At 50.8% G+C, this 25,755-nt stretch overlaps 1 protein-coding gene across 20 annotated transcripts in view; it reads right to left on the bottom strand.

Moving 5' to 3' along the window:
* Nucleotides 1–25,755, bottom strand: part of PRRC2B (proline rich coiled-coil 2B) — an 85,742-nt gene that overhangs the window by 34,770 nt on the left and 25,217 nt on the right. For 13 of the 20 annotated variants that reach the window (XM_069582125.1, XM_069582120.1, XM_069582114.1 and 10 more), the window contains exons 2-11: nt 22,941–23,110; nt 21,380–21,557; nt 19,276–19,378; nt 16,943–17,015; nt 12,903–13,046; nt 10,807–11,048; nt 10,229–10,350; nt 9,656–9,798; nt 5,975–6,065; nt 3,485–3,677 (exon numbers count right to left, since the gene is read on the bottom strand). In XM_069582125.1, coding sequence (XP_069438226.1) covers nt 3,485–3,677; nt 5,975–6,065; nt 9,656–9,798; nt 10,229–10,350; nt 10,807–11,048; nt 12,903–13,046; nt 16,943–17,015; nt 19,276–19,378; nt 21,380–21,557; nt 22,941–23,055 — 1,404 coding nt within the window. In that variant the 5' untranslated portion in view covers nt 23,056–23,110. The remainder of the gene's footprint in view (nt 1–3,484; nt 3,678–5,974; nt 6,066–9,655; nt 9,799–10,228; nt 10,351–10,806; nt 11,049–12,902; nt 13,047–16,942; nt 17,016–19,275; nt 19,379–21,379; nt 21,558–22,940; nt 23,111–25,755) is intronic. The other 7 variants (XM_069582115.1, XM_069582112.1, XM_069582113.1 and 4 more) reach the window with 6 other exon arrangements.

The following is a 25,755-nucleotide window of genomic DNA, read 5'->3' on the forward strand; positions in this document are numbered from 1 at the left end:
AGGTATTTTACCTACTTTTAAGTCTCAAGTTGATTGTTAAGTTACTAGACAACCAACAGGGCACAAACGATGCAGTGTGAAAACCTCTCAGTTCTGGGATGATTTCTTACTGATTTGCAGGAAGAGAGGCTGCAGGCAGAATATGCAGCAGAACAGAAGATGGGCTGGACCCCTGGACCTAGCCACTGGAAGTCGAATGACATACAACTGGCAGAAAAACAGACAACTTCTTGTTTTGAGGGACAGTTACACAGATGAAGGTAACTGTTGAAAAGTCATCAGACATATGAAACCAAGGTCTGTTGTGTCTTTTCTTGTATTTTAATTGTCATCGTTCAGTTGCTAAGTCTTGTATGACTCTTCTACAAACCCACGGACTATAAGGTTCAAGAGAAAGGCTGCCTCAGGTTTAGAATAGTGCTCAGTTGCTCAGTTGTGTCTGACTCCTTGTGACCCCATGGACTGTAGCCCACCAGGCTCCTCTGTCCACAGGACTTTCCAAGCAAGAATACTGGCGTGAATTGCTATTTCCTTCTCCACAGGACAGTCCCAACCCAGGAATCAAACCCATGCCTCCCGCACTGGCAGGCAGGTTCTTTACCACTGAGAAGCCAGGGAAGAAGCCCTTTATGTAAATTACACCTCCATAAAAGCAGTGGGTAGCAGTGACAGCAGAGAGTGATTTTTCTCCCGAAAACTAACTTCCTATAATCCAGAGGCAATTACTACAAGATTATAAATGTCTAATTTAGAATCACAAAGGTACTTTTTACATGATATAATTGGGGCCAAGTGTGCACTCTCCTTTTACTTTGCCCCAATCACTGCCATCTGTCCAGGCACCGTAACAGCCATGTACTGTCTCACCTCGAGTCTCCACCAAGACACATCTCACCCCCTGATGCTCAGGACACCTGGATGATCCCTAAGGCACACCCCTGTTATTATTCTCTTCACAATTTCCCAGAAAGTAAATACCAGAATCAAAGGGTATGTGCATATCATCAAAACTACAGACATGCCTTTCAAAACTGCGCGAAGTGAGCTATCATTTTATAAACTAAATATTCTGCAAAACATTTAAGCTGTGACAATCTTTTCAGAAATTTGTATTCATGAAATGATAAGAGATTTTATCTTTGTTGACTCTAGATAATAATAAAAACACTCAAGATAATTCAGGGTTGCTATGAGCAGATCAAAGTAAAAAAATCTTCTTTTGAATACTGAGCAACCCCAATATTGGGATGAAATCTGGGTTAATCGCAAGATAATTTATAAGCGCTGTACTGTGTCTGTTTTCATTCCTGTGTCCCCTGTACCGAGCACAATGCCTAGCAAGACACGATATGTGCTCAGCACAAAAACTCAAGATAAAAGGTATTTTCACTTTACAGGAAGATGTGGAAGTCCTTTAAACAGCACAGTGCTCTGGAAATGGCAAGTCTGCCAAGTTTCTTTAAATGAATGCCTTCCCCTCCGCAGCTTGCCCTTCCAGCTTAGTTCCATCCCGAAGCCAGGCGATGCGGCAGCGCCAGGTCAGCACCCTGCGGGTCAGACAGCTCAGGGCAGGTAGTCGGAGCCCAGGCAGGTAAGCAGGTTGTCCACATGGAGGTGTGGCTGATGAGGAAGGTGGAGCCCAATCAAGTGGGAGGAGGAAGGAACTTCTAGAAGAGATGGCTCAGCAGGGAAATTCAGGGTCTCTGGGAGGGGGCTGACATGTGAGGAACTGAGGAGGGCACCTGTGCAAGGGAGAGGGTGAGGGTAGAAACAGAGAGACTAGGGAGATAACGGGAAACAGCCAGAATGAAGTGTGTGTGTGCGTGCTTCGTGTCTCCCACTCTCTCACATACACACATTCCCTAACTGTGTGCGTGTGTGTCTCTCTGTCTCTCTCATGTGTGTGTCTCTCTCTCACATATACACAATCCCTAACTCCATGTATGTGTCTGTGTGTGTGTGTCTCTCTCACGTACATACATTCCCCAACTATCCATGGAAAAGACCAGAAGCAGAGGCACTCCTGGTGCCCACGCACCAGTTTATAAGTGTCATTAAAGGCTGACTCCAGGGCCAAGGCTAGATAAGGACAAAATGAGCTTGGAAAAGCTTATTCTACCAGAAAGCAAGGAATCTCTCAAAAAAAGAATGGAGACAGTGAAAAGCACATGGCTACAAACCTGAAGCTCCCAAATCAAAGACAACCTGAACATCCAAAGAAACAATATTAATTAAAAATTTGATGAGAAACTAGATATTCATAGTCTTAAAGTAACTAGCCACAAAACTTCTATCAATTACCAATCTGTGGTACATGTGAAAGCTCGATGTTATGAAACCCAGTAGCCAGCACCTCAATCCCGAGATTAAAGTAAGGCTGTCACAGCGGGCAGAGAGGGACCAGGGTCATCCAGGCGGAAGCAATGAGAAGAGTCAGTGCCAACTCTGAGAGACTCTAGCCACAAGAGGGAAGCCTTGAACCCCACCATGAGGAAGCTCCAGACAAACGGCACACTGCACAAAGCAGTTGGCTTCTGATCTTCCAGAGCGTCAACCTCAGGAAAGCGGAGCAGAGGCTGAGGGTCCACCTCACACTGAAGGACACCTGACCCTGAGCCAGATTCCTGTGCATCCGGACCATCAGCTGGACAGCGGGGGCAATGGGATGGAGTCTGCCGACAAGGTGGCGGTGCTAAGTCAACGCGAACTTCCTGGATTTGACTGTGCTTACCTGAGAAGCATTCTGTGGTGACAGAGCCTGATCGGACTAGCAACTTATTCTTCAAATGGCTCAGGAAAAATGTTCTTTGCGTTACACCAACTTTTCTATAAGTTTGTGACTAAAGAGGGACTTCCCTGGAGGTCCAGTTGTTAAGACTCTGCCCCAATGCAGGGGGCTCAAGTTCAGTCTCTGGGCAGGAAACTAGATTCCACGTGCTGCACAGTGCAGTCAAAATAAAAACAAAAGGGAGGGAGGTTCAAGAGGCAGGAGACATATGTATACCTATGGCTGATTCATGTTAATGTAGGGCAGAAACCAAGACAATATTGTAAAGTAAATATCCTCCAATTTAAAATAGCTTAGAAAAAGAGAGAGAGAAATGTCTGCTTAGACTTTTTCAGAAAACCGACCAGACCACTGAACTCAGTGAAACCTAATTGACTGTCCATCTGAAAGAGTGAGACTCTGGCCTTAGTGACCAGGGACACACACTGAGTCCCCAAGCCGGCCACCACTCAGCGTTCTCTGAACTGGCTGAGACTCCCCCTGCAGGCCCACCCACGATGGGCTCCTGAAACCTCCCTGGCTCCACCCCTTCCTGTTCATTGTAAATGCACAGAACAGCCTTTCAGGTGACCTGCTGGAGTCTCTGCCTTGGATCTCTGGTCAACTGAACTTGGAGGGCTTGTGTGTGCGCACACGCACAGGCATGTCCCCCAGCCAAACAGGCACAGGACCCCTCCCCCGCAGTGCCCACGGTACCTGGTAGTCAGGGCCTGACGCCCAGCTGTGCAGCTTCCTGGAAGGTGGCTGAGGTTCCGGCACCTTCCGGACGACACGGGTCACGCCTCCTGTTTCATTCCAGTCTTTTCCTTCCTCTTGGGTGCGCTTGGCATCAGCACTGTCTGCAGAGCTCAAGGACAACTGCCGCTGCCTCCTGGGGTCCCAACTGTTCCTAGGACAAACCGTGAAGACTTGGTTTTCCTGGTCGGCCCAGGCATGGTCTCATCAGACCATTAGCAATTTGAAAGTTAGCTTCTACAAACTGATTTCCTTCATAAAAGACAAATGGCACATCTGCTTTATGGCTGAGAGGACACGCCCAGAGCACCTACACCAGCACCCATTTTACCAAGTCAGTCTTAAAGACACAGCTCCAGGCAGGATGCCTCACATCCATTACTTCATCTACTACTACAAAAAAAAAAAAAAAAACACGCCTCTACTTCCTCCATTTTAAAGAGCTGGTCAGTGAGTCTCTGGGAGGTTGGGGAGCTGTTCACAAGAAAGAGCTAACAGAGTTGAACCCAGGCCTCCCACTGCAGGCCCTTCTGTCTCTGCCAAAGCCCCATCCCAGGACTGAACAAATGTTCAGCACAACAGCAGAAGAAGGCTTGCTGAGTGATACATTACAAAGAGCAAGAGGAGCAATGCACACACTGGATGGAGGAGGAGGAGACAGACGCCCAGCAGAGGCTCCGGGAAGGTTCGCTGAGTGGTGCTCACCTTTACACGCTGTGGTGCAAACAAAAGCTCTGTGACAAAACATGTGTGCATCTACTCACACCTCTGCTAGTGCAGAAGTGGTGCCCAAAAACCCAGCGGGAGCACAGAGAAAGTCAGGGAGTCAGGCCTGGCTAATACCCATGCTCCTGCACGCACACGCACACACACGTGCACAAACGCTCTGGCGGTGGAGGGAGGTGAGGCGGGTGAGGAGAGGCAGGAGGCCAGACAGAGCAACGCCCGCCAGTGCCTCCTGGTGGCGAGCCGAGGTGTGGTGCCCACGGAAGGTTCCCGACCTGCCAGGAAAGACCCAAGTCTATCAAGACGGTGACTAAGCCACAGGGTGAGGGGGACAGGGAAGGAGGGACCAGCCGGCCAGCCTCTGGATGGTGCGTGAAGGAAACGATTCAGGTCCCTGTGGTCCCAGAGACAGTGAACAGGTAGGGATGGAGCCAGGGAAGTTTCAGGAGCCCATCATGGGTGGGGCCTGCAGGAGGAGTCTCAGCCAGCTCAGAGAACACTGAGTGGTGGCCGGCTTGGGGACTCAATGTGGCGTGTCCCTGGGCACGACAGCCAGAGTCTCACTCTTTCAGATGGACAGTCAAGTCACATCAATTCAGAGAGAGGAACGGAGTGGACTGCTGCTCCAATGAACCTACAAAGCTTCACGTTTCCACTGATTTAAATTCTGGATCACATCTCCTTCTGAGCTTAGTTCCAAAAACTGACCAATAAATATTTATTTCCCAAGGGCATCCAAAGCTTCAGCTGAAATCAAGCAGCATTAAAATAAATTTCAGAAGCCTCAATTAGCTAACTGTCTGTGTGCCAGCTGAGGAAGAGTGACAGAAGATCGTTACCAGCTCCCTGCAGAAGAGGAGCTGTGAAGCCAAAGATGACACAACAGAGACTTGCAGACCCGACTACGTAAACGTTCAATTCCTGACAGTGAAACAGACAAAGGGGAAAAACACCAAAGCACTACTATCTAAGCAATATAGAACAGTGATCACATTTTCACATAGAGCACAGCAAGTCTAACAGATATATAGGTACAAAGGAAACAGGCAATTCCATATAAAGAGAAGCATCCATATTTCCCAACACTGGCGGGGGGGGGGGTACGCAAATTAAAGTGACCATAGGTACTATTTTAAAAGTACAAGCCAATGCTACTGGTATTCTGCTAAAAACTAGACTGGCTAGACTACAATTTAAGTATTTTCCAAATGGTGTTGGGAGCAAGCATCAGTACAACGAAATGATCCAAAAAAAGAGAGAGAAAAGATTCAAGTGGTCAAATATGCTTAGGCAACGTGGCATGCCCCGCTCTCGGCTTCTCCCCCACTCCCAGATTCCCAGCAGGCTGTAGCACGCACATCCTAGGCTCCGGGCACTCTTGGAGTAGAGCTGAACCCAGGCGGTTTCCCAAGTCTGCTTGGCCAGAGAAGCCTTTAGGGGCACCACACACTCATGGCAGTATGCAGAACAATCAGTCTACAAGACACACTTGGGAAAAATGCGGGCTCGGTGGCTAAATGGCTAGGACTCAGCCAGCCACGCCTGGTGCCTACCCTGGCTCCCCACCCCCAAACAGCTGTCCTTCCATCTGCAAAACGGAAGCAGCATCTGCCCACACGAGGTTGCCAGGGTCAGCGCACGGCAGCACGGAGAACACCAGTGCACGTACGCCCCCTCAGCCCCCGGCACTGGGAGCGGTGCTGTGAGCAGGGACGGCGCCCTTACCACTTTGGCCTGCCGTCCTTCACCACTTCCTCCTCCTCCTCATCATCACTGAACTTCAGCTTCTCGGAGTAGTCCACTTCTTCATGGAGGCCTGCAACAGGAGGAGGGCCAGCGAGAAGGATACAAGATGCACATCCCAACAGTGGTAAGAGCACCGCTGGGGTGGGGGGAGCGCTGCCTCCAGGCAGGAAGGGCGCCAGCCCACCTGGCTAAGGGGCACCCCCAGCTGCCACCACCAGAGCACACACTGCAGAGAGAAGTGGAGGACAGGGACTAAGACTCCACGCTCCCAATGCAGGGGGCCCAGGCCCGATCCCTGCTCAGGGATCTGGATCCCACAACTAACACATGATGCAGCCAAATAAATGAATAAAAACCATATTAAAACAAATACAAGTGACCATATGTAACATAGATAGCCAATGGGAATTTGCTGTCTGGCTCAGGAAACTCAAACAGGGGCTCTGTATCAACCTAGAGGGGTGGGATGGGGAGACAGATGAGGGAGGTTCAAAAGGGAGGGGATATATGAACACCTACGGCTGACTCACGTTGAGGATTGACAGAAAACAACAAAATTCTGTAAAGCAATTATCCTTCAATTAAAAAATAAATTAATTAAACAAATAACAACAAAAATACAAGCGGAAGATAGTACTGGCTTTGGTCACAGCACAGTAGCCTCCCTGGTTAGATTAACTCTGTTAAGAGAACAGTCCTTAAATCTGTGCAGACCAAGTGTTCTGCAAGTGTGTTACAAGGTGAGGAGTGAGCAGAAGCAGGCAGAAACCAGCCAGGAGGCCTCCCTGCCAACACACACTCCTGAGAGGTGGGATCTGTGACCGAGTGGCTCAGGTGGCAGAAAGTGTCCATCAATGGATGAGCGAGCACACAAAACATGGTAGATGCACACAATGGAACAGGATTTGGCCACATTAAAAAAAAAAGAGTTCACACACACGCTACAACATGCCGGCCCCTGCAGACATCATGCTGAGAGACGGAGCCAGGTGCGAAAGGCCTCAGATCCTGCTGTGCGACTCCGTTCGTACAAAACATCCGAAACACACAAATCCACAGACAGAAAGTAGACGGTGCTTGCCAGAGGCTGTGTGTGGAGGGAGGGTCACCGGGAGTGAGTGCTCATGGGTACGGGGCTTCTTCTGCGGGTGATGGAAATGTTCGGGAATTCAACAGTGGGGATGATTGCACAAACTTGTTAATATACTAATCATCTCTGAATGGTAGACTTTAAGGGGGCAAATTTTATATAATACAAAAATCTGTCACATGAATTATATCACTGAAAAAAGGGACGTGGCAAAAAGCCCAATCCAGTTAAAGAGTTAGATCTGACGACAAAGCAAATGTGATCACATACTATCTCCCAGAGCCTCGCGGTGCATACAGACACCAATGGGCTGAAGGATGCGGATGCAAAAACACAGCACGACAACAGTAAATACAGCCAGAAGGTGACCTGACACAGGGCGAGACAGACTCCAGGCAAGAGGCGGAGGAGAGACCAAGAGCATGTGAAAACAACAGAAACGGCCAGCACACCAGTCATAAAAATAGAAAGTGGGTGTAACAGCTTCAAAATAAATGAAGCGAAAATTGACAGAATTAAAGGTAGAAACAGATAAATCTGCAACTGTAGTAGAGAGTCTAATACCTTACTTTGAGTAACGGGTAGAACTAGACAAAAATGTTATGAACAGCACTACCAACCACCTTGACTAAACTGATACATACAGAATGTGAGCTACAGAATACACTCTTCTCAAAAGCACTTGGACTATGCAGCAAAACAGACCACGTATCTTAGTGATAAAACCAGTCTTAATAAACTGGAAAGAATGGAAGTCACACAGAATAAGCCCTTGTGACTACAATGGGATTAAATGAGAAATCTAGAAATTTCCAATTAAAATGATCAGTGAACTAGAAAACAGTCAAAACAATGGAGAAAATTAAAGCCAAAAGTTCTTTGTAAAGATGAATAAAACTAATGAGCCCCTGGCAGAAGTGAACAAGAGAAAAAATACAAATTACCTAATTATCAGCGATGAAAAAGAGTGATATCTATATCATTACAAATCTTACAGACATCATTTTTTAAAAAAAAGATTCTAGAATTATATGAAAATGGACTTAGAAGAGTAAAATAATCTTAAAAATGAACAAAGCTGGGAAATTTACACTAACTTACCACAACGCTACAGTGTGGTGTTGGCATAAGGATGAATAAATAGAACAAACAGGGTCCAGAATTAGACCCACACTTCTATGATCGATCAATTGTTGGCAAAGGTGTCAAAGCAATGCCACAGGGAAAGAGAAGTCTTGTCACAAACGGTGTAGAACAACTGGGTATCCTGTTGGATTAAAATGAACCCTGACTCCCATCTCACACCATATACAAATTAATACATGGACCACACATCTAAAAACCAGTGTTAAAATTATAAAACATAAGGGAGTTATCTTTGCCACCAGGAGGGACAAAGATTTTTATAAAAGACACAATAAACCATAAAAAACACAAATTTATAAGTTAAACTTCATCAAAATTTAAAACTTCTGCTAATTAAAGTGCAGTGCTGAGAAAATGGATCAGGCAGGCAGTGGGAAAAAACTTTTGTGAAATATTAAGCCTCCAACGATGTGTATCTGAACACTCAAAAAATATACCAGTAGCCAAATCGGCATGAAAACAAGCGTATGATTACTCATCAGCAAGATGCAAATTAAAAGCACAATGAGCTAACGCTACACACCCACTGGAATGGCTAAAATTAAAGAGATGAACACCAGAGCACTGTAAGGATGCAGAGCCAAGTTCTCAGGACTGCCACTGGAGCACACACCAGCCACCGCGGAGGTCTGCGTGCTTTCTGGCAGACCTCGTCACACACCTCCCCTTCAACCAACGACTCCACTGCTGGATATTAACTCAAGAGAAATGAGAACAGCATCCATAATAAACTTTCAAGCAAACTACAGGATTTGATACAATGACACACGCCTCAGTGATTAAAAGCAACCACTGACACACGTAACAACACGGGTGGTCTCACAAACCTTACAGCAGAAGGGAAGCCGCACCACTCCATCCATCTGCAGTTAGGACTCATCAGAAGGGGGAGGCCTCGGGCAGAGTCAGGAGGGAGACTGGCTGGGAAGGGATGGAGTGAGTACTGTGTCTTGACGCGGCTGTGCTGCTCAAGCACGTGGGTTTATCAAAACCCTACAACTTAATATGCGCCTTTTACTTGGAAACAAACCTCCAGAAGAATTTTAAAAGAAAATAATCAGATCGGGAGTGTGGGTAATTATGAGAATGCAGAATGTTGGAACTTGCTGAAATGCACTGACAGGGCGCTATGTGGGGCTCGCCACCCTCCTGTTTTAACGCTTTTGTTACAAACACTCTTTCTCCCTCTAAGAGTAAGACGAAAGACCAAGACAGACAATGTGGCTGCGTGAGGAAACAACTGCTGGTAAGGATCAGCAAGGATCTCTCAGGCCCAAGGCTGTCTGCTGCCCTCTGCCCCCATGAGTTCCCGTAGACACTGTGTCGCAGGAACTTGCCAACCTTGGCAAGAAGCAGAAACAAGAGTGCAGTCCCCGCCTGCTAAACCGTCAGTCGAGAGCCCGCCGGCAAACGCCACCACCCACCTGCCCAGCCATCGTCGGCGTCAGTGTCCAGGTCATCGAGGCCCTTCAGGTTTTCTGCGTTGACGATGGTGGGTCGTGGCACCCGCTCCACCAGCGGCCTCAGTGGACGGATTGGGCGGCTCACTCCCAATCTATTTTCTTTTCTGATGACAGAGAGAAGGGTAAAGACACTGGGCTGGTGTCAAGTACACAGATGGAAGCAAACCCAAATACTTCTCCAGAACTATGTCCCCCACTGCAAAGGTTCACGTGTGCCCTTGATATTATAATCCTCCCCTTTTTAAAGAACATATAATCAACAAATACATCGCCAAGAGAAGTTCTGCTTCATTTTAGCTGCTCGGTGTTAAATCCACGGTGACAGCAGTGCACAACTAGCAGGGAGCTGAACTCACAGCCCCTCCTGGCCCTGCCCGGGAGGCCGCCCTCCCACGCACCCTGGGCATCAGGGTGCTTTCCAGCTTCTGAGGCCTCCGGAAGCCAAAGCGCTGTCCTATGTAAACCCACTGTACTGCCCAAATACCACCAACCAGGGTGGCTTCTACATACGTGGCTACACTGCTTTGGCCTTACCCGTCTTGGTCATTCATCTGGAACTGTCTAAAAGGAACACGGGGTTCAAGACGGAGCTGAGGAAGGGGAAAAGATCCTCTTTCCACTGTACCCTGGTTCTCTGTTGACTGTGGCGAACACATCTGAAACATAACATCAATGAACAGGGTTTTCCAGTAATGGCCCAGAGTCTAAGTTCCACTGGCATCAGAATTTGTTCTGGCAAACGGGAAACAGAAACAGGAAAGTCTTGGGGTTTCCCAATTAATCCTATCACCATCTCCCCCATTTTTCCTGCTATCAGTACACAAATCTGGGGACTTGTGTCTTGGGGAATACCTGCCTCTCCTCCTTCTAAAAGAACCAAGGTTAAGATAACATCCACATCGCCAGGGAAAGAAGCCAGAGGCCCTTAAAATTTGAAACGGGGGAAGTGAAAATGCAAAAGTAATGGAAACCTCCAGGGTAAGGCACCAGGGCAAAGAGACTGGGTGGGGATGGGGGATGCCCACGGTGGACATTCAACCACGTGAAGTAGGTTCTGCTGGACATGAACGATCTGACTCTGCGGGGACAGAATGCACACTCTGAAGACTTACAAAAGCAGGAAGCATGTCATGGTATGTAGGTGGGTGGTATACACTCCCCAAGAACTGTGAAGCCCCTCTGCGGGCAGGCTGAGCCGGGCGGAGAGAGGGGTCCTTAGAACCGCTGGCGCATGCCGAGGAGGGGGCTCCGTCTCCTGCACTCGAGTTCCTGCTGCCCAGCTCAGTTGGGGAGGCGCTCAGAGACGTGGCAGAAATTATGTTTCGCCCACCGCCCTCCCTCCAGCTTGTCACATCTGGAAATTGAAAGGGGGCAAAAGGGGAGAGGAAAGAGGAAGGGGGAGGAGGGATTGTATGAGGTTCTGAAGGTCAAGGGACCCCCCTCACTCACCAAAAATTAAAAAAAAAAAAGTGAAGAATTGAGTTGACTGGTCAAGTCTGTCAGGGAAGGTGGGGGGCAGACATCTGGCCAATGAGTATGAAACTGCTGAGGGTGTCTGACTGTCAGAGAAACACAAAACACAGTCTGCTCAGAGGGAAGGCAAGTGTAAACAAGGGATGGTCTTCCTTCATCAACTCAGAGACCACACAACCTGAGACCTAACACCCCAAAGAGACCCAGAAGCCCCATAAGAGCAGTCTTGGGTCACTGTTTCCACTAATACTGACCCAGTCCCATCGGGACTGGTACCAGGCTTGGCACTGGACTTGATGTTGGAACCAGAGTTCCTGACCCGAATTCAAACCCTGCTCTGCAGTGCCAACTCTAGTCAGGGACTCCCTAGCTGTGATGTAGAAAACAGCTACTGGCTCCCTCAATTAGGCACTGGAAGGGGCTGGGCCCCCTGCTCAGGCCTCATCCCACCTGCTCCCACAGTGGCCGGGGGACCTCCTGCAGGTCACAGACTGAAATCTGCCAATCCTCTCTGACCATTGTTTTAAGATGACGCTTTCTCCTGCTCAACGTAGCAAAGCCTGGTGGGATTATAGGCCAACAAGGAATCAGATGCGCCAAAAAGACTCCTCTTTTTGGTCAACTTATAGTTAGAGAAGTTGAAACATGAAAGGTTCTTGAGTACTTGACCCCTAAGAGAATGGAACCCAGGATCGGAGCCACAAAGTCACACTGCTCCCAACTCTTCAGCCACCTTGTACATGACCTTAGCCAAGCTCTGGTCACCTGAGGTCATCTGCTTCTTCATCTTCTCAAACAAGGGGACAGAACTGATTCCAGAAGCTTCTTCTAGTTCTAAATTATTATAGTCCTACAACAGCTCATCTTAATTAATCCCAGAAAGATGATGTTTCTGGCCTAAGGAATCTGATTATATATTTGGAACAAACAAAATAACCCAGCATAGACCACCGAGAAGACAGTATGTTTTATTAAAGAGCTTCACGGTTATCATTTCATTTATAGGATATCCGTTCTGACTCTGGGATACCTTGGGGATTAATCAAAACAAGCAGATAAAAAAGTCTCTCATATTTCAAGACCTGATCAACTCCCTACCCAAGGGCTATTTCAGAATCTGTGATTAGAACTGATGGGAAATCCCACTCCCAAACAATACCTTAAACTCTAACTACCCAAGGCTATGAAGAAAAAAAGTTATTACCAATAAGAATTGCTACACAACCCTGCTTACCCCTTGGCCAGACCCCCAATTAGGGGCCATGGAGATGAGCGGTGGGCTGGCTACGCAACCAGGGAAACATGTTAAAAAACAGATTCTAATTCGGCTGCGGGGTAGGAGAGGACTGGAAATCAGACTTAACGAACCCCCAAGTGATTCTGACAAGACTCAGCTAGCTCTGGAAACCACTGCTTAGAAAATAAGCTCTTGAACTGGGAGTCAAGTTAACTTGCCCTTGGTTCAGCTGTCCCTGCCATGACCACCCAGGCACAGCACAGCCTCCGATGACTGCTGGGAAGACGGACAGGCCTGGACTGACCCAAAGGACGGGAAGGGAGGCGCAACCTCCAGCCCAGCCCAGGAAGTGAGTCCACAGACACGAGAACCCAGTACAGGATCGGCAGCCGTGCTCTCCAGGCAGGGAGCCTGGCTGCTTGAGAGATGGCTCGTGTCTAAGAGGCAGAAGCTGAAGGGGAACTTTGCTGTTCCAGACGGAGGCTGCAGCTCACTTACTCTGAGGGCGGAGGCTTGGTCCTGGCCCATACGACAGATCTAAGACGCCCTTTTCTTTGCCAGCCTTGTCCTGCCCTCCAGCTGCTTTCAGCGTCGGAAATTCCTCGGGAGAGAAGGATAACAGTCGGCTTGAGGCCCTTAAACCTGTCAAGAGAATCAGAAAGACTCAGGGGGCAGGTGAGACTGGTGTCCATGGTTCTCTGCTTCAGCCTCGGAGCACACTGGCGGCCCCACCACCCTGAAGGGCACTGCCTCCCGCGGTGCCATCTGTGCTGGCCTTCTGTGCCCACAAAGTGGCACCAGGCTTTCCTGAGGGTGACGAGGGGAGGCTGCCTGCAGACCGCAGCAGGCCCCCTGCTGGAGCTGGTCACAAACAGCAGAGGTTGGGTATGGCAGATACTGCAGTCTGAGCCTCCCTTCCCACTCCTGGAGGAAGGCAGTACCGTCCTTTCGGCGGTGGTCCTGAGGAGAGGGGAGACAAGCACAGTCTTTGGGGAAACCTGTCTGAGGTCAGCGGCTTTTGGGTGGAGGTAATGCCCCTCCCCAACACCTCACAGCTCACACTGCCTCCTGGATTGTCTGTCCACTCCAGTAAACCATTTCCTACAAAGCTCCTCAAGCCCTCCAAGGCCAAACACTTTAACTCTTATAATCCCAGGAACAACTTCTTTCCTTGTTCTTTCATTCACTCTCCAACACTATCAACCCCTGCAGAGAAAGGGGTTGCTCCTATCACTCAGAGCAAGGGGCACTGGGACCCTGCAATCATCTTCGATGAATGGGCACGGACGAGTGACGCATTTCAGGGCTTGGAGTGGGGTCCGGTCCCTTCAGTGAACACACAGCGCACGTGCAGCACCACACGGTAAACATCCGACTGTGGCTCACCCTGACCCCCAGGCAACACACCCACGTCTGTCCCCAGGAATTACTGACCGGAGCACCTGCTGACCGCAGCAGGCTTTTTCAGAAAGAGGCGGCAGGGTCAGTGCAGAAGCTCAAGGTGGCCATCCGTCCACCATCCCCCTTAGTAAAAAGGGACAGGGGGGTCAGATGAACCCACCACAGGGGTAGACGGACACATTACTAACCAATGCTTCACTTGAGAGACAATCGCCAGGTGTCACGAAGGAGGACCAATACTCTCACAGTTGCCTCATTGTATCAAAAGGTCACTGGCAGGAGTGAAATATGAAAGTCAATACTTTAAAAGTAGGAATAGACGGACTTCCCTGGTGGTCCAGGGGTTACGACTCCGAGCTCCCACTGCAGAGGAGCACGGGTTCCATCCCTGGTCAAGGAATGATCTCACATGTCATGTGGCCACACACACAAAAAAAGGTAGACAGTTGGAAGTTAAAGTAATAACCAAGAAAACAAAAAAAGCCTAGTACTTTTTTCCTGTCTTAATAATCATAAAGGTGATATTCTAATTATGAATAAAACTTGCCCTCCAGAGATAAAAAGGACAAAGTGAAGAACTCCAACATTCACAGCAAAATCACATTCTTAAGGTTCCGATGCCCTGTAATGCTCACCCAGCATTCCCTCCTGCCCTCTGTTCTCTGCCCGGAGGAACAGAGGCAGCACAATCAGGGGCTTCTTGCAAGGCCCCAGAGGGAGCTGCTGGTGGTTTAGGCAGCAGAGCCTGCGGGCCACGCACCTCTGGCCTCTGCCTGAACCACACAGGCAGACCTAGGCCTGGGCCTGGTCCAGGTGAAACAGGCCTGGGACCACCCTCCACATGCAGAGTCCATCAACTCAGGAAGGACATCGACAGTTCCAAAGTCGTGACAATGTCTGTGCACAGCCCTGGAAGCCTCACAGGCTGTAACCCCCGCGTAGGAGGGGTCATAGTCAGCACACGTCTGTTCTTTCCTCTTGGGCTACTAGGTTCTGCCGCCTCCCAGACGAGCTACAACATGTTGACAGGATATTTCACTGTGTTTTAAAATTATTTCTAAACCAAGTTTCATTTCCATAAATAAATCAAAAGGTTCAAAGGTAAGAAGCCTTAAAGAAGAATCAACAGAAGGCCTCCTCCCACCCAGGTACCCCATCTTTCCACATCAAAGAAAAGTGGAAGTGTCAGTTGCTCAGTCGTGTGGGACTCTCTGCAACCCCGTGGACAACAGCCCGCCGGGCTCCTCCATCCATGGCAAGAGCACTGGAATGGACTGCCATTTCCTTCTCCAGGGGATCTTCCCAACCCAGGGATGGAACCTGGGGCCTCCAGCTTCCCAGGCAGATTCTCACTGTCTGAGCCACCAGGGAAGCCCTGATCTACATCAAATGTCCTCACAAAATATGCACTTTTCTGTTCTGTCCCCTCTCTTCCTTTCCCTCCAGAGATCTTTTTTTTTTTTTTTAATGCACATACATTTTCTAGAAACGTATTTTCTCTCATCCTGATTTTTTGCACAAATGGTAAAATACTCTGCATACTATTCTATGCTTTTTTCACTTAATAATATGTCCTGGAAAGCTTGCCAGATCAGTAGAAAACTGCATTTTTTTCCTTCTAGCCAAACAGCATTTCATTAAAGTACCATCATTTGATGGACATTTCAAGTGGCTGCTTCCAATCTTTTGCAGTTATAACAGGGCAGTGAGATCTTGTGTTACACAGGTATCACTTGCAGGGTGATCGCCCCGCAGAGGAACTGCTAGGTCAGAGGGTATCAGGCTGGTACTGATGGGCAGTGTCAGGCTGCCCTCCATAAGAGCTGTGCCAACTTTAATTCAAATAACCTCTATCGTTCCTGTTAATTAAAAATAAGTACATTGAATTTACTTAAGAATATTTCAACCTCACAGAAATACAGGCTACAGAGAGCAAAGACCCACTGTGAACAGCCCAGTGAATGGTCTCCACAAAGCCTCTGGAAGGACCTTGTCTAGGTCTAAAAGGCCCTGTCACAGCCCCCACCCAACCCTCTCTGCTTGTCTGGCTCCCTCCACCTCACCCTCCCGGCTGAAGCTGCGTGTCCCCGCCACACCGACTGATTGACATCCCCATGGAGACGGAGGAAGGGGCAAGTCTTCACCCGCACGGCAACCCAACCCAGAAGGGCCCATGCTCAGAGTGGCAGAGCAGCCAGGTGTGCAGGGCAGCTGGCGGGTGGAGCTGGTGTCCACTCTCAACCATGACACGTGAGGCCTGGGAAGGCCTCGGCCAGCAGGGACACGCAGAAGACAGAGGCAACGCCAGGACAGGGCTGACGGTAAAGACGGTGGCCTGTGCTGGTCACGGAGGAAAGGGCAGCTGTGGTCAAGCCGCTCATACCTCCATCCCTTTCCTTCCAGCTCGAGGCGTTGACTGGTGCTGTCTACACATCGTGCTAGAAAAATGCCCCCAACACTGGAAAACCAGGAGAGTCCAGAGAGAAATCCGGATGTTTGGCTCCTTGCAAAAACACCTGCTGACCTGGGCCCACAGCCCAGATCCCCACCCCACCACGCAGCCACTGTACCCTGGCCTGCCCTGGAGCCATCTCAGCCCGCGGCTCGGCACTGACCTAAGGCTCTGGACACTTCCTCTTCCCACGCGCCCTCCACCGTCCCTGGGCTGAACAGCCGTCTGCATGTGTCTCCCTGTGTCAGGCGGGACACCATGGCAACAAACCCCACATAACCTCTGCCTGCTCTGGTGCCACCGTCCAAAAGCAAGCAGCTCAGCTCCCAGGGCTGCTGATTTACAAACCCGGGCCGCAAGCCAGCGTCCCGCACATGACACCTCGCCCCACCAGGGAGGAGGCGGGTGCTCGCTGAGTGAGGACTTGTTCCTTTAGCAGCTCAGCCAACCAGGGTGTGCTGGGGTCTCCTCCACACACCCGGGGGACTGTCTTCAGTGTTAATGTTCAATGAGACCAGAGAGCTGATGTGGTCCGCAGAATCAGCGCCTCCACGCCAGGCAAAGGCAGTACCTCGCTCAGCGAGGAGAGTCCACAAAGCTTCAGGCTGTCTGAACTGAACTGGGACAGTCCAGAAAAGGTACTCGTCCCTCTCACGACCCAGTGCGACACCACACGCTCACTTACCACCTTCGTGTCCTGCTGGCTTTCCATTCAGCTGTGCCCATGACTTTGGTCCACCTGGAGCTGAATTTGTATTCTGAAAGAAAGAAGAGAATGAGAACAGGGCCAGCCCAGCAGGCTGCTGTCCGTGCCCCGACCATGTCACAGCAAGGTGCCCCGAGGCTACATCGCTGTACCCACTACCACCAGCTGGGCAGGACCCAAGCACACGTGCTTGCCACATAGCCTTCCACTCACTCAGGAAGCAGCCCGGGCTCAGGAAGCACTGGCCACACGACAGATGCAGAGCAGGCCGGAGGGCAAGCGGCCAGCCCAGGGTCACAGAGCAGAGCCAGGGCCACAGCCTGGAACACGCGCCCACACAGAGCTCCTCTGTCTTGCTCCAGGGACAAGACCAAACCCAACTCCAGCACGTGCCTTAAAAACTGTGCTGCTGCTAAGAGAATACACGTATGGGAAAGCTGACGTGCCTGCTGTGTCGCTGGCAAGCCCGGCACCACTTCCCACGGCTCCTGTCATCCTCCAAGGCCTGACTCCCCAAGCCCAGCCTTCCGCTCCCACCTCATCTGGGCGCGCCTCATCGGCACACCTTTGCTGAAAGCTCCCTACATGCAAGCCAGGTGCCAGGCACACCAGGGTCACGTGGGTTAGACACCCAACTAGGGAAGGAGGACCAGGACTTGTTCCCACCCTACCAGGGTCCAAAGCCCCTTCAGGTCCCCAACCACTGAGTTCAGCTGCCTCTCCCAGCAACATGCCTAAACAACTGAAGGTAAAGATACACAAAACCAAGCTGACGCAGCGTGACGTCTCTTCACCCACTGGACTGGATCCCAGATCAAATAATTCCCTTCTCTGTCCTCCCCTGCTGCCACCTCCACACACGCTCAGGGCAGATGGTGGTCTCTCCAGCCTCCAAGGCAGAGCTTAAGTGCAACAACCCATTTATCACAGACTTGCTCCCAGTGACCTGGAATGCCCACAGGTCCCGGGGGGGTCTGAACAGCTGGGAGCTGGAGGTGGGCCTCCGGACCAGGAGGCAGAGGCCCCAGGTCACTGCTATCCCACAGCCACCCCCTTGGGGTCTGCAGTCACAGGGGCCCTGGCCCTCGCCCACCAAGGGCACCAAACTGGAAGAGAAGGCCTGTGGGGCCGGCCAAGGAAGGGTTACTAACACTGCAGCAAATTGCGTGCCCAGAGTCAAACTGCCTCTGAGACAAGGTTTCAAAGCCGGGAAACACTGGGGGCCTCTTCCTCTCACCGTCTCTGCAGGAAAGGAAAGCCAGGAAGCGCCAGAGGGGCCGCGGGCTGGCTCCAGGGCAGGGCCTGATCCGGCCCCGACGGGCCCACAGCACCCGTTCTCCACGGGAGCCCAGGCCCTACACGGCAGGGACGTGGCGAGCTCATCTCCAACAGGCTCACAGAGCCAGCTCTGACACCAAGCCAGGGCTACAGAACAACCAAGGCGCCCTAACCACACTTCGTCTCAAATCTGGGAAAGAGACACGAACTCCACGCTACCCACTGTTCAACAGGCCTCAGTGGACTTAGGCTGGTGAACATGGAGTCTCACATGAATATAGATTTTTTTCCTTCTTCTTCTTTTCCTTTGATTTAAAAGCACAGTTCAGTATTGGCTGGAGGAGGGTGTCCCTTTGGCAAAGCGGTGAATGTTCCCCACAGAGTGGTTCTTTTCAAGAGAGCCAGCGAGTGCCAGGTATCTGTCCAGATTTCCAGCTACCAGCTGCTAGCCTTTGTAACCCACAGATGCTGATGGACCAAGTACAATACGAGCTCTTGATTAATCATGATTTTCTGTTTAGAGAGGTGTCTGAAATGCATTGACAAATGAAGGATTATAGCTCATTATTCCACAAAGCATATTCTGAGAAACACTAGTCCCCAGAGACAGTCTGCTAAAAGACATTTCCAAGGACAAGTAAATTCGGGGACTGCTGTCCACAGTGTCCTTCACCTGGAGACCCAGGACACATCAGCATACTGAAGATACAGAGAGAAAGTCTGACGCTAAGAAAACCCATGAAGGTGCCCGCTTTGTTTTGCTTTCCAAACTCACCAGACTGTTGAACCTCCTGTGGCCTAACGCTTGCTGTCTCCTTATGGCTCTTGCTTCCGAGGAGACACTGCGGGGCCCGGATCTAGCATGCAGCTGCCCAGGTGACTCACCTTGAGCTAAGCCAACAGGAATCCAACTAGGCATCTACATTCTATCCTGAATCTGGGGTCTTTTTTGAAAGTCACTCTTCAGGTTGGCCTCTGGAATGGGCAGGTCACAGGGAGCCACCCTTCACGGTGATGGGGTCCCCAGCACCTACCTCCTGACTGATCGACTGTGTCGGCTTCTGCAAATTGGAGACAGATTTCTGCAAACCCGGCTGCGGCAGCAACTCCGGCGGCTGAGAGGCCGTCACACTGGAACTGGACAAAGGCAGGACACACACGAGGATCAGAGGCCATGACCTCAGGGTCCCTCCACATTCCAACCTCCTCTGGCGGGTTACAAATACCTCCCCCCGGCAGACTCCTAGGCTGGCCAAGAGAATGAGAACTGGACCACATGTGAGGTCTGCTCACCGACCCCTAACAGGACGGCCAGCACAGCTGTCTGCCTTCCTGAACAGCTTCTGCCTGCAGAGACTGAAAGCCCACTGTGAACAACAAAGGGGCGAACAACAGAGAGACGGAGAATCTGCCACGAAGGCGGCTACAGTGGTGGGTGGAGGGGCCCCCGCCTCTCACTCCTGACCAAGGATTCACAGCTCCTCAGGGGCTGACCACTCTGAAACAGGAGATCCTTTTTTAACCTATCGGTTTGTGAAAAAAAATATATGCTCAAGGTAAAAATAAACACATACCATACAGAATGTGTCACCATGTCATCCTCCAGAGAGAAACTCTAGCAGACTTTTCCACACACGTTAGCATAGTACTTTTTAACACAAGTAGGCTAACACCACACGCACATCTCAGTATGACAACACACGTGAACCCACCACTTTCTCCTAATGACACAGGTGGAAGGCCTAGAACGTGCCAATCTCCAGATTCTCTTCCATGACAGATAAAACCACAATGAACTTTTCTGTGTACTCCAAACACCGAGCCCCAGTGGGTGTGGTCCTCCCCACTCGGCCACCTGCCTGACCACCAGGGAGGGGGCAGCAGAGACGCAGCGCCAGCATCTGCTGCCACTACCAACGCTCTCCACCTCTCTCTGGCAAACATGCTTCAGCACACCGGCCCCGTTCAAGCTGCCCGATGCCATGCCGACGGTGTGTTAAGACTGGATAAAAGGAGGGAGCGAGGTTTCGTCCTAGCTCTCTAGAACTAGCAGTAGCAGAGGCATTTCATTGCTTACACTGAAACGTGCAGCACCCGTTTCATTAGAGGCTGCAGTGTCTGTGACTGGCAGGAAGAGTAACACTGACATCTGCCACCCACCAGGCCCTGTGCCAAGCATGTCACCTGGGTCCTCTTGTCCCTCTCCTGTAGCCGCCCCTGGAGCCAGGGGTTATTTGTACTTCACAGGAGGACACTGATGGTCAGAAGTCAAATGGTTCCCCAGCTTCCACAAAGCTAATCAACGGCCTCGCTAGAAATCACACAGCAGAGCCTATTCTACACGTCACACTACCCCATGAATTGGGACGATCCCTATTCAGACTGTTAGGAAATGTTTACAGTATTTGCTTATTACTGATCAATCACCTGGCCTAATAATCTGTTCACTCTCTACATCTTGTCTGAATTAACTACAGGAAGCTTTGGGCCATTTTCAATTAGAGAAAAGGACCCTGGTTGGCAGGCCGTGATCTGGGCCACCTTTACTTTCTGGGTCTGGGGTATCAGCAACTGGACCTCAGGGAAACAGGGCACAAAGGTGGACGAGGCCAAACTGCTCCATTTCCACTGCCTGACAAGCAAACCCCAGCAGCCGGGCTCTGCCTGCTGGCCTTAGTGAGGCCCTGTCCCTTCCTGATGCCTTCCTAGCCGTCCCCGATGCAGGGCAGCTGCGCACTGACCCGGAGTGCCTGGGCCTGGTGTGGCTCTCCTCAGTGACCGGGTTGTGGGGAGGAGAGCAGCCGCCTATATGGGGCGCTGTGATCCCTCAATGCAGAAGGTTCCTCCTTCTCCACCTGGGGCCCAGCACCCAGGGACCCCAACCAAAATCAAGCACTCGGCTCTGTCCACAGTGGGTTGTTCAGGAACTGGCTCGAGTCATTGCATAAGCTCCTCTGGGAGTGATGAGGGCTTTCTTAATAAGGCAAGAGGGACACTGATCACTGGGGACCAGGTGGCTCACAGAAACCCTGCCGCTTTGGCTCCAGGAGCCAGGAAGCGAGAAACAACTCAGCAGCAGGAGTAGAGGTGGAAGGGGCGTCCTCCAACTCCCGCCTACCGCCCACCCCTCGCTCTCACCTCTTTGGGTCTTGCTGGTCCTGCTTGTTTGCCCATCCTGTTCCGTCCTTGGGTACTATCACGATGTTGGGGTCGTTTCCTTTGTTTTCAGACTTCAGACTTGGCAGGTTTGCAGGCGGTGGCATGCGCCGGGCCGTGGCAACTTTCCCGAGACTTTGTAAGCCATGTCGAGGAATAACTGCAGGGGGAGGGATGGAAAGAGATGCTGCACAGGAAGCCACGGAAGCAGAGATTCTGGGTTCACTCGGCTGCTCTTCTAAACTCTAAGTGATGATGACAATGGCGACCAAGTGAAAAACAAGGGACAGATCTGCCGTGAGAAGGAACTTCCCTGGCGGCCCAGTGACTTAAGACTGCAGTGCCAAGGCAGGGGGCTAGGCTCAATCTCTGGTCAGGGAACTAGACCCCACATGCTACAACTAAGAACCCGCATGCTGCAACTCAAGATCCTGCGTGCAGCAACTAACACCCAGCGCAGCCAAATAAATAAATCAAAGTATTTTAAACAAAAACACACAAAAGTGCGTGGTCGTAACTTATAGTCACTTTACAAGCTTCAACTGTGGTGTTGGAGAAGACTCTTGAGAGTCCCTTGGACTGCAAGGAGATCCAACCAGTCCATTCTGAAGGAGATCAGCCCTGGGATTTCTTTGGAAGGAATGATGCTAAGGCTGAAACTCCAATACTTTGGCCACCTCATGAGAAGAGTTGACTCATTGGAAAAGACTCTGATGCTGGGAGGGATTGGGGGCAGGAGGAAAAGGGGACAACAGAGGATGAGATGGCTGGATGGCATCACTGACTCGATGGACGTGAGTCTGAGTGAACTCCGGGAGACAGTGATGGACAGGGAGGCCTGGCGTGCTGCAATTCACGGGGTCGCAAAGAGTCGGACATGACTGAGCGACTGAACTGAACTGAACTGACAAGCTCTTCACCAAGGACTTCAAAGACACTGGCTGCTGAAGCCACTGTGGAGGCTTCCGGTTATTTGTGGGCAGTAGGCTCAGGGAGTTTAAGTTTAGGACACAGTAAAGAGCCAGGCCCCAAAACCTCCGTCCCACACAATCACCAGCCCTGTGCAAGGGGAGACTGCTCTGGCCTCATGACAGCAGGACTGCGGGGACTCAGCCAAGCCTAAGCAGGGACCCCAACATTCAAAACATTCTCAGGGGGTGTGGACAGAATCAACAGGAAATTTTCCCACCAAGTTCCGGAATAGCAGAACCACAAAAGCTAAAAAGGGTAATTCTAGTGCAAATTAAATTCCATTCTACCCATCGGGCTCAAAATAGCCAGAGCTTCAATAAGACAAGACAGATGAGGAAATAATCCTGCTACAGCAGTCAGGAATAGTCCAGGATCTGAAATAGGACATCACATAGAAGTAGAGGGTAATGGGCTCCCCAAGAACTATGGGGGTGACCCCATAGGCCCAGAAGACTGGCTTGTGTGGACCACATCTGTCTAACCAGACAGGGGACCCTAGGTTTTCCTGGTCCTAGACCCAAAAGTCTCCCTAAGGGAAAGCATAGGGTACTGGGCCCCTACCCGCTCTTACCTGAGGATCTGATTGAATCTACTGATTTTCCTTTATACTTGTCAAACAGGCTGAGAGTCGAATACTTGCTTTTCCCATCCTTGCCCTTGGTTATTTGCCCCAAACGATCGGACATTGCGATGAAATGTCATCTAGTAAGGAAATTTTTCTCGGCACCGCTCCCGATCTGCCTTTGAAATGGGGGGGAAAAAAAGTGTTAATCCACCAGAACCTCTGATCCAGTGAACTGAATCCTTAGGGATCATGGATCTCCTTGAAGATGTGAAGAAAGCTTCGGACTCTGTCCCTAGAAAGATGCCGTTCCCACGCAGGCAGCCTTTCTCACATTTAAAGAGCATCTTGTAGACACCACCCCACTTCCAATGATAGGAACTCTCCCTGCCTGAAAATCAGCTGCACTCTCGCACTCACCAGCCACAATGAGAGGTAAACTTCACACATCAGGCCCTCTGAATCAAGGACAGCTCCTCAAGGTAGAAAAACAAAGGCTCATTCCCTTGTAGCACAACAATGTAACATCACAAATAACGTCTTCCTCATGGAAAGCTGTCCATTACCAGGATGAGCAAAACCAAGCCACAGGGAAGTGCACAGCCAGGAAATCACATGAAGCAGCTGGTATGGGCGCTTTTCAAACCAAAGAACCAGCACCCAGAGGGAAACACCTGTTCAGGCGCCAAGAGCAGGGCATGGGCGGGAGACAGAGCAGGCCCCCTTGGGGAGAGGAGCCCATGTGGGCAGTACTGTCCATGCCTGCCCTCCACTGGGAAAAAAATCTTGAAAGGCCAGCCAAGGAAGCAGCGTCTCCCAAGGGCCACCTTCTACCTTTCCGCCGGCTCCTCCAGAAGCACCTTCCTCATTCCCTTTGGCATTCATCGATTTGAACAGCCAGTGAGGCCACGTGCCGGGCACTGAGGACCAGCAGCGCCAGTGTTTCCATTCTACGCTCACCCTGGCTTTAGGTTCTACATCTGATCGTGCGAGAACAAAAACTCGTACAAGTGACTGTAACTTCCCACTGGAATCAACGTATGCGGAAAAAAGCTAAAGCATCAACTTAGGCCTACTGATAAAATGTTTTCAATGACAAAAGGGAAGTGAAAATATCCATGACTCACAACAGGCACCTGGCATAGCCGCTGCAGGAAGGTCAGTCATTTCACCCTATTCTGAAGCCACCTCGGCCAGAGGAGCACACCCAGTGAGCTGGGCGCATCCGTCCTTTCGTTCCTGTCACGTGAAATGCGATACTCAAGCCCTGCCAGTCACGGTCTCGGGTGCAGGAACAGATAGGCACCCATTCTGTATCTGGAAACACTCCAGCACCTCGATGGACACCTGGGGCTGAGCGTCCTGAGTTGCATACGACGTGCAGGGGTCACCCACCCAGTGGTTGCCCTCCTTCACGGAAGTGCCACTCTCCTCCCCACAGGCCTTCAGCCACCCATGTGCGGTGTGGCATGTCTGACTCTCAGGACCCCATGAACTGTAGCTTGCCAGGCTCTTCTGTCCACGGGATCTCCAGGCAAGAATACTGGAGTTTCCTCCTCCAGAGGATCTTCCCAACCCAGGGATGGAAACCGCATCCCCTGCATTAGCAGATGGGTGGGTTCTTTACCACTGGGCCACCAGGACAGAGCCACCCAGGACGGGTACTTAACTCCCTTCCTCACTCAGAACCCGGTTTAGGCAGACACAGCCGGCCAGGGAGAGGCCCCCACGCAGCCCAGCGCTCAGGCCCCAGGTGGCCAGGAGAGGAGAGCAGGCCCCATGAAGGAACAAATGAGGACTGATAATCGCAAGCGCTCACCAAGACGGCCCATCAGAGCGCTCCACGCCAGCTCCCTCTCTGGTGCCTGCTCATGTGCCAGGGGCTACACACCCTCTATCTTTAAATCCCTGCCCCTAAAGCTGCACACACGGAGCTTCTGCCACAATCAGAACTGGTAATAACTAACCTCCCCAAGCTGCTTCCCAACCCTGGGCTGCAAGGCCCTGCAGGAAAGAGACTGGATCTTGTCCCATGTCAGAATGATCAGTAATTAATAATAAGCTTTCAAATGGAAAACCACCTGAAATTCTCCATTAAGACTAGATGAGATCTGATTTTCAGATGTTTCTGTCAGATAGAAGAAACAACAGAAAAGTTCACTAGGGTAGGAACATGAACCCCTCCCAATACACTCACACGCGTGCACGCATCGCACTACTAACAAGAGCTCTCGAACACTGTCCCCAAGGTGATAGCCACAGGCAGCCCCAGCCTGCAGGGTTCAGTCCAAAACATGGGTTGGCAAAATACTAGTCAGGCACCAGTCAATGGCTCATTTTCTAAGGCCCTCAAGGTAAAGATGACTCCCCCCCCCCCGCCCCGCCATTTTCACACTTGTTTTTAAAAAACAAAGAATATGCAACAGGACATGTGGTTGGCAAAATCTGCTGACTCTGGGTCTAAAAGGAAAAGCCCTGAACATGGGAAATAGATGGGCACCCCTGAGGAGGCCCTACAGCTCCAGCAGGGGTCCAAGCAGGGCCCCCCCAAAGTGGGAGCAGCCCAGGCAGCGGGGTGGAGTCTCTTATTCATCAGTAGGGGACTACTCCACTGAGGACTCTGAGCACTCTCCACAAACTCCCGTGGCCTGCTGAGTAACGTAAGTGTGGATGCCCTAATTCCCAGAACCCATGAGTATGTTACCTTCCCAGCCAACAGGGACTTTGCAGGTATGATTAAATTGAGGATCCTGAAATGGACAGATCATCCTGGATTATCCGGGTGGGCTTAATGTAATCACAAGGGTCTTAGAGAGGGAGGCAG

Source organism: Ovis canadensis, chromosome 3, assembly GCF_042477335.2.
Source record: "Ovis canadensis isolate MfBH-ARS-UI-01 breed Bighorn chromosome 3, ARS-UI_OviCan_v2, whole genome shotgun sequence".
Lineage (NCBI taxonomy): Eukaryota > Metazoa > Chordata > Mammalia > Artiodactyla > Bovidae > Ovis > Ovis canadensis.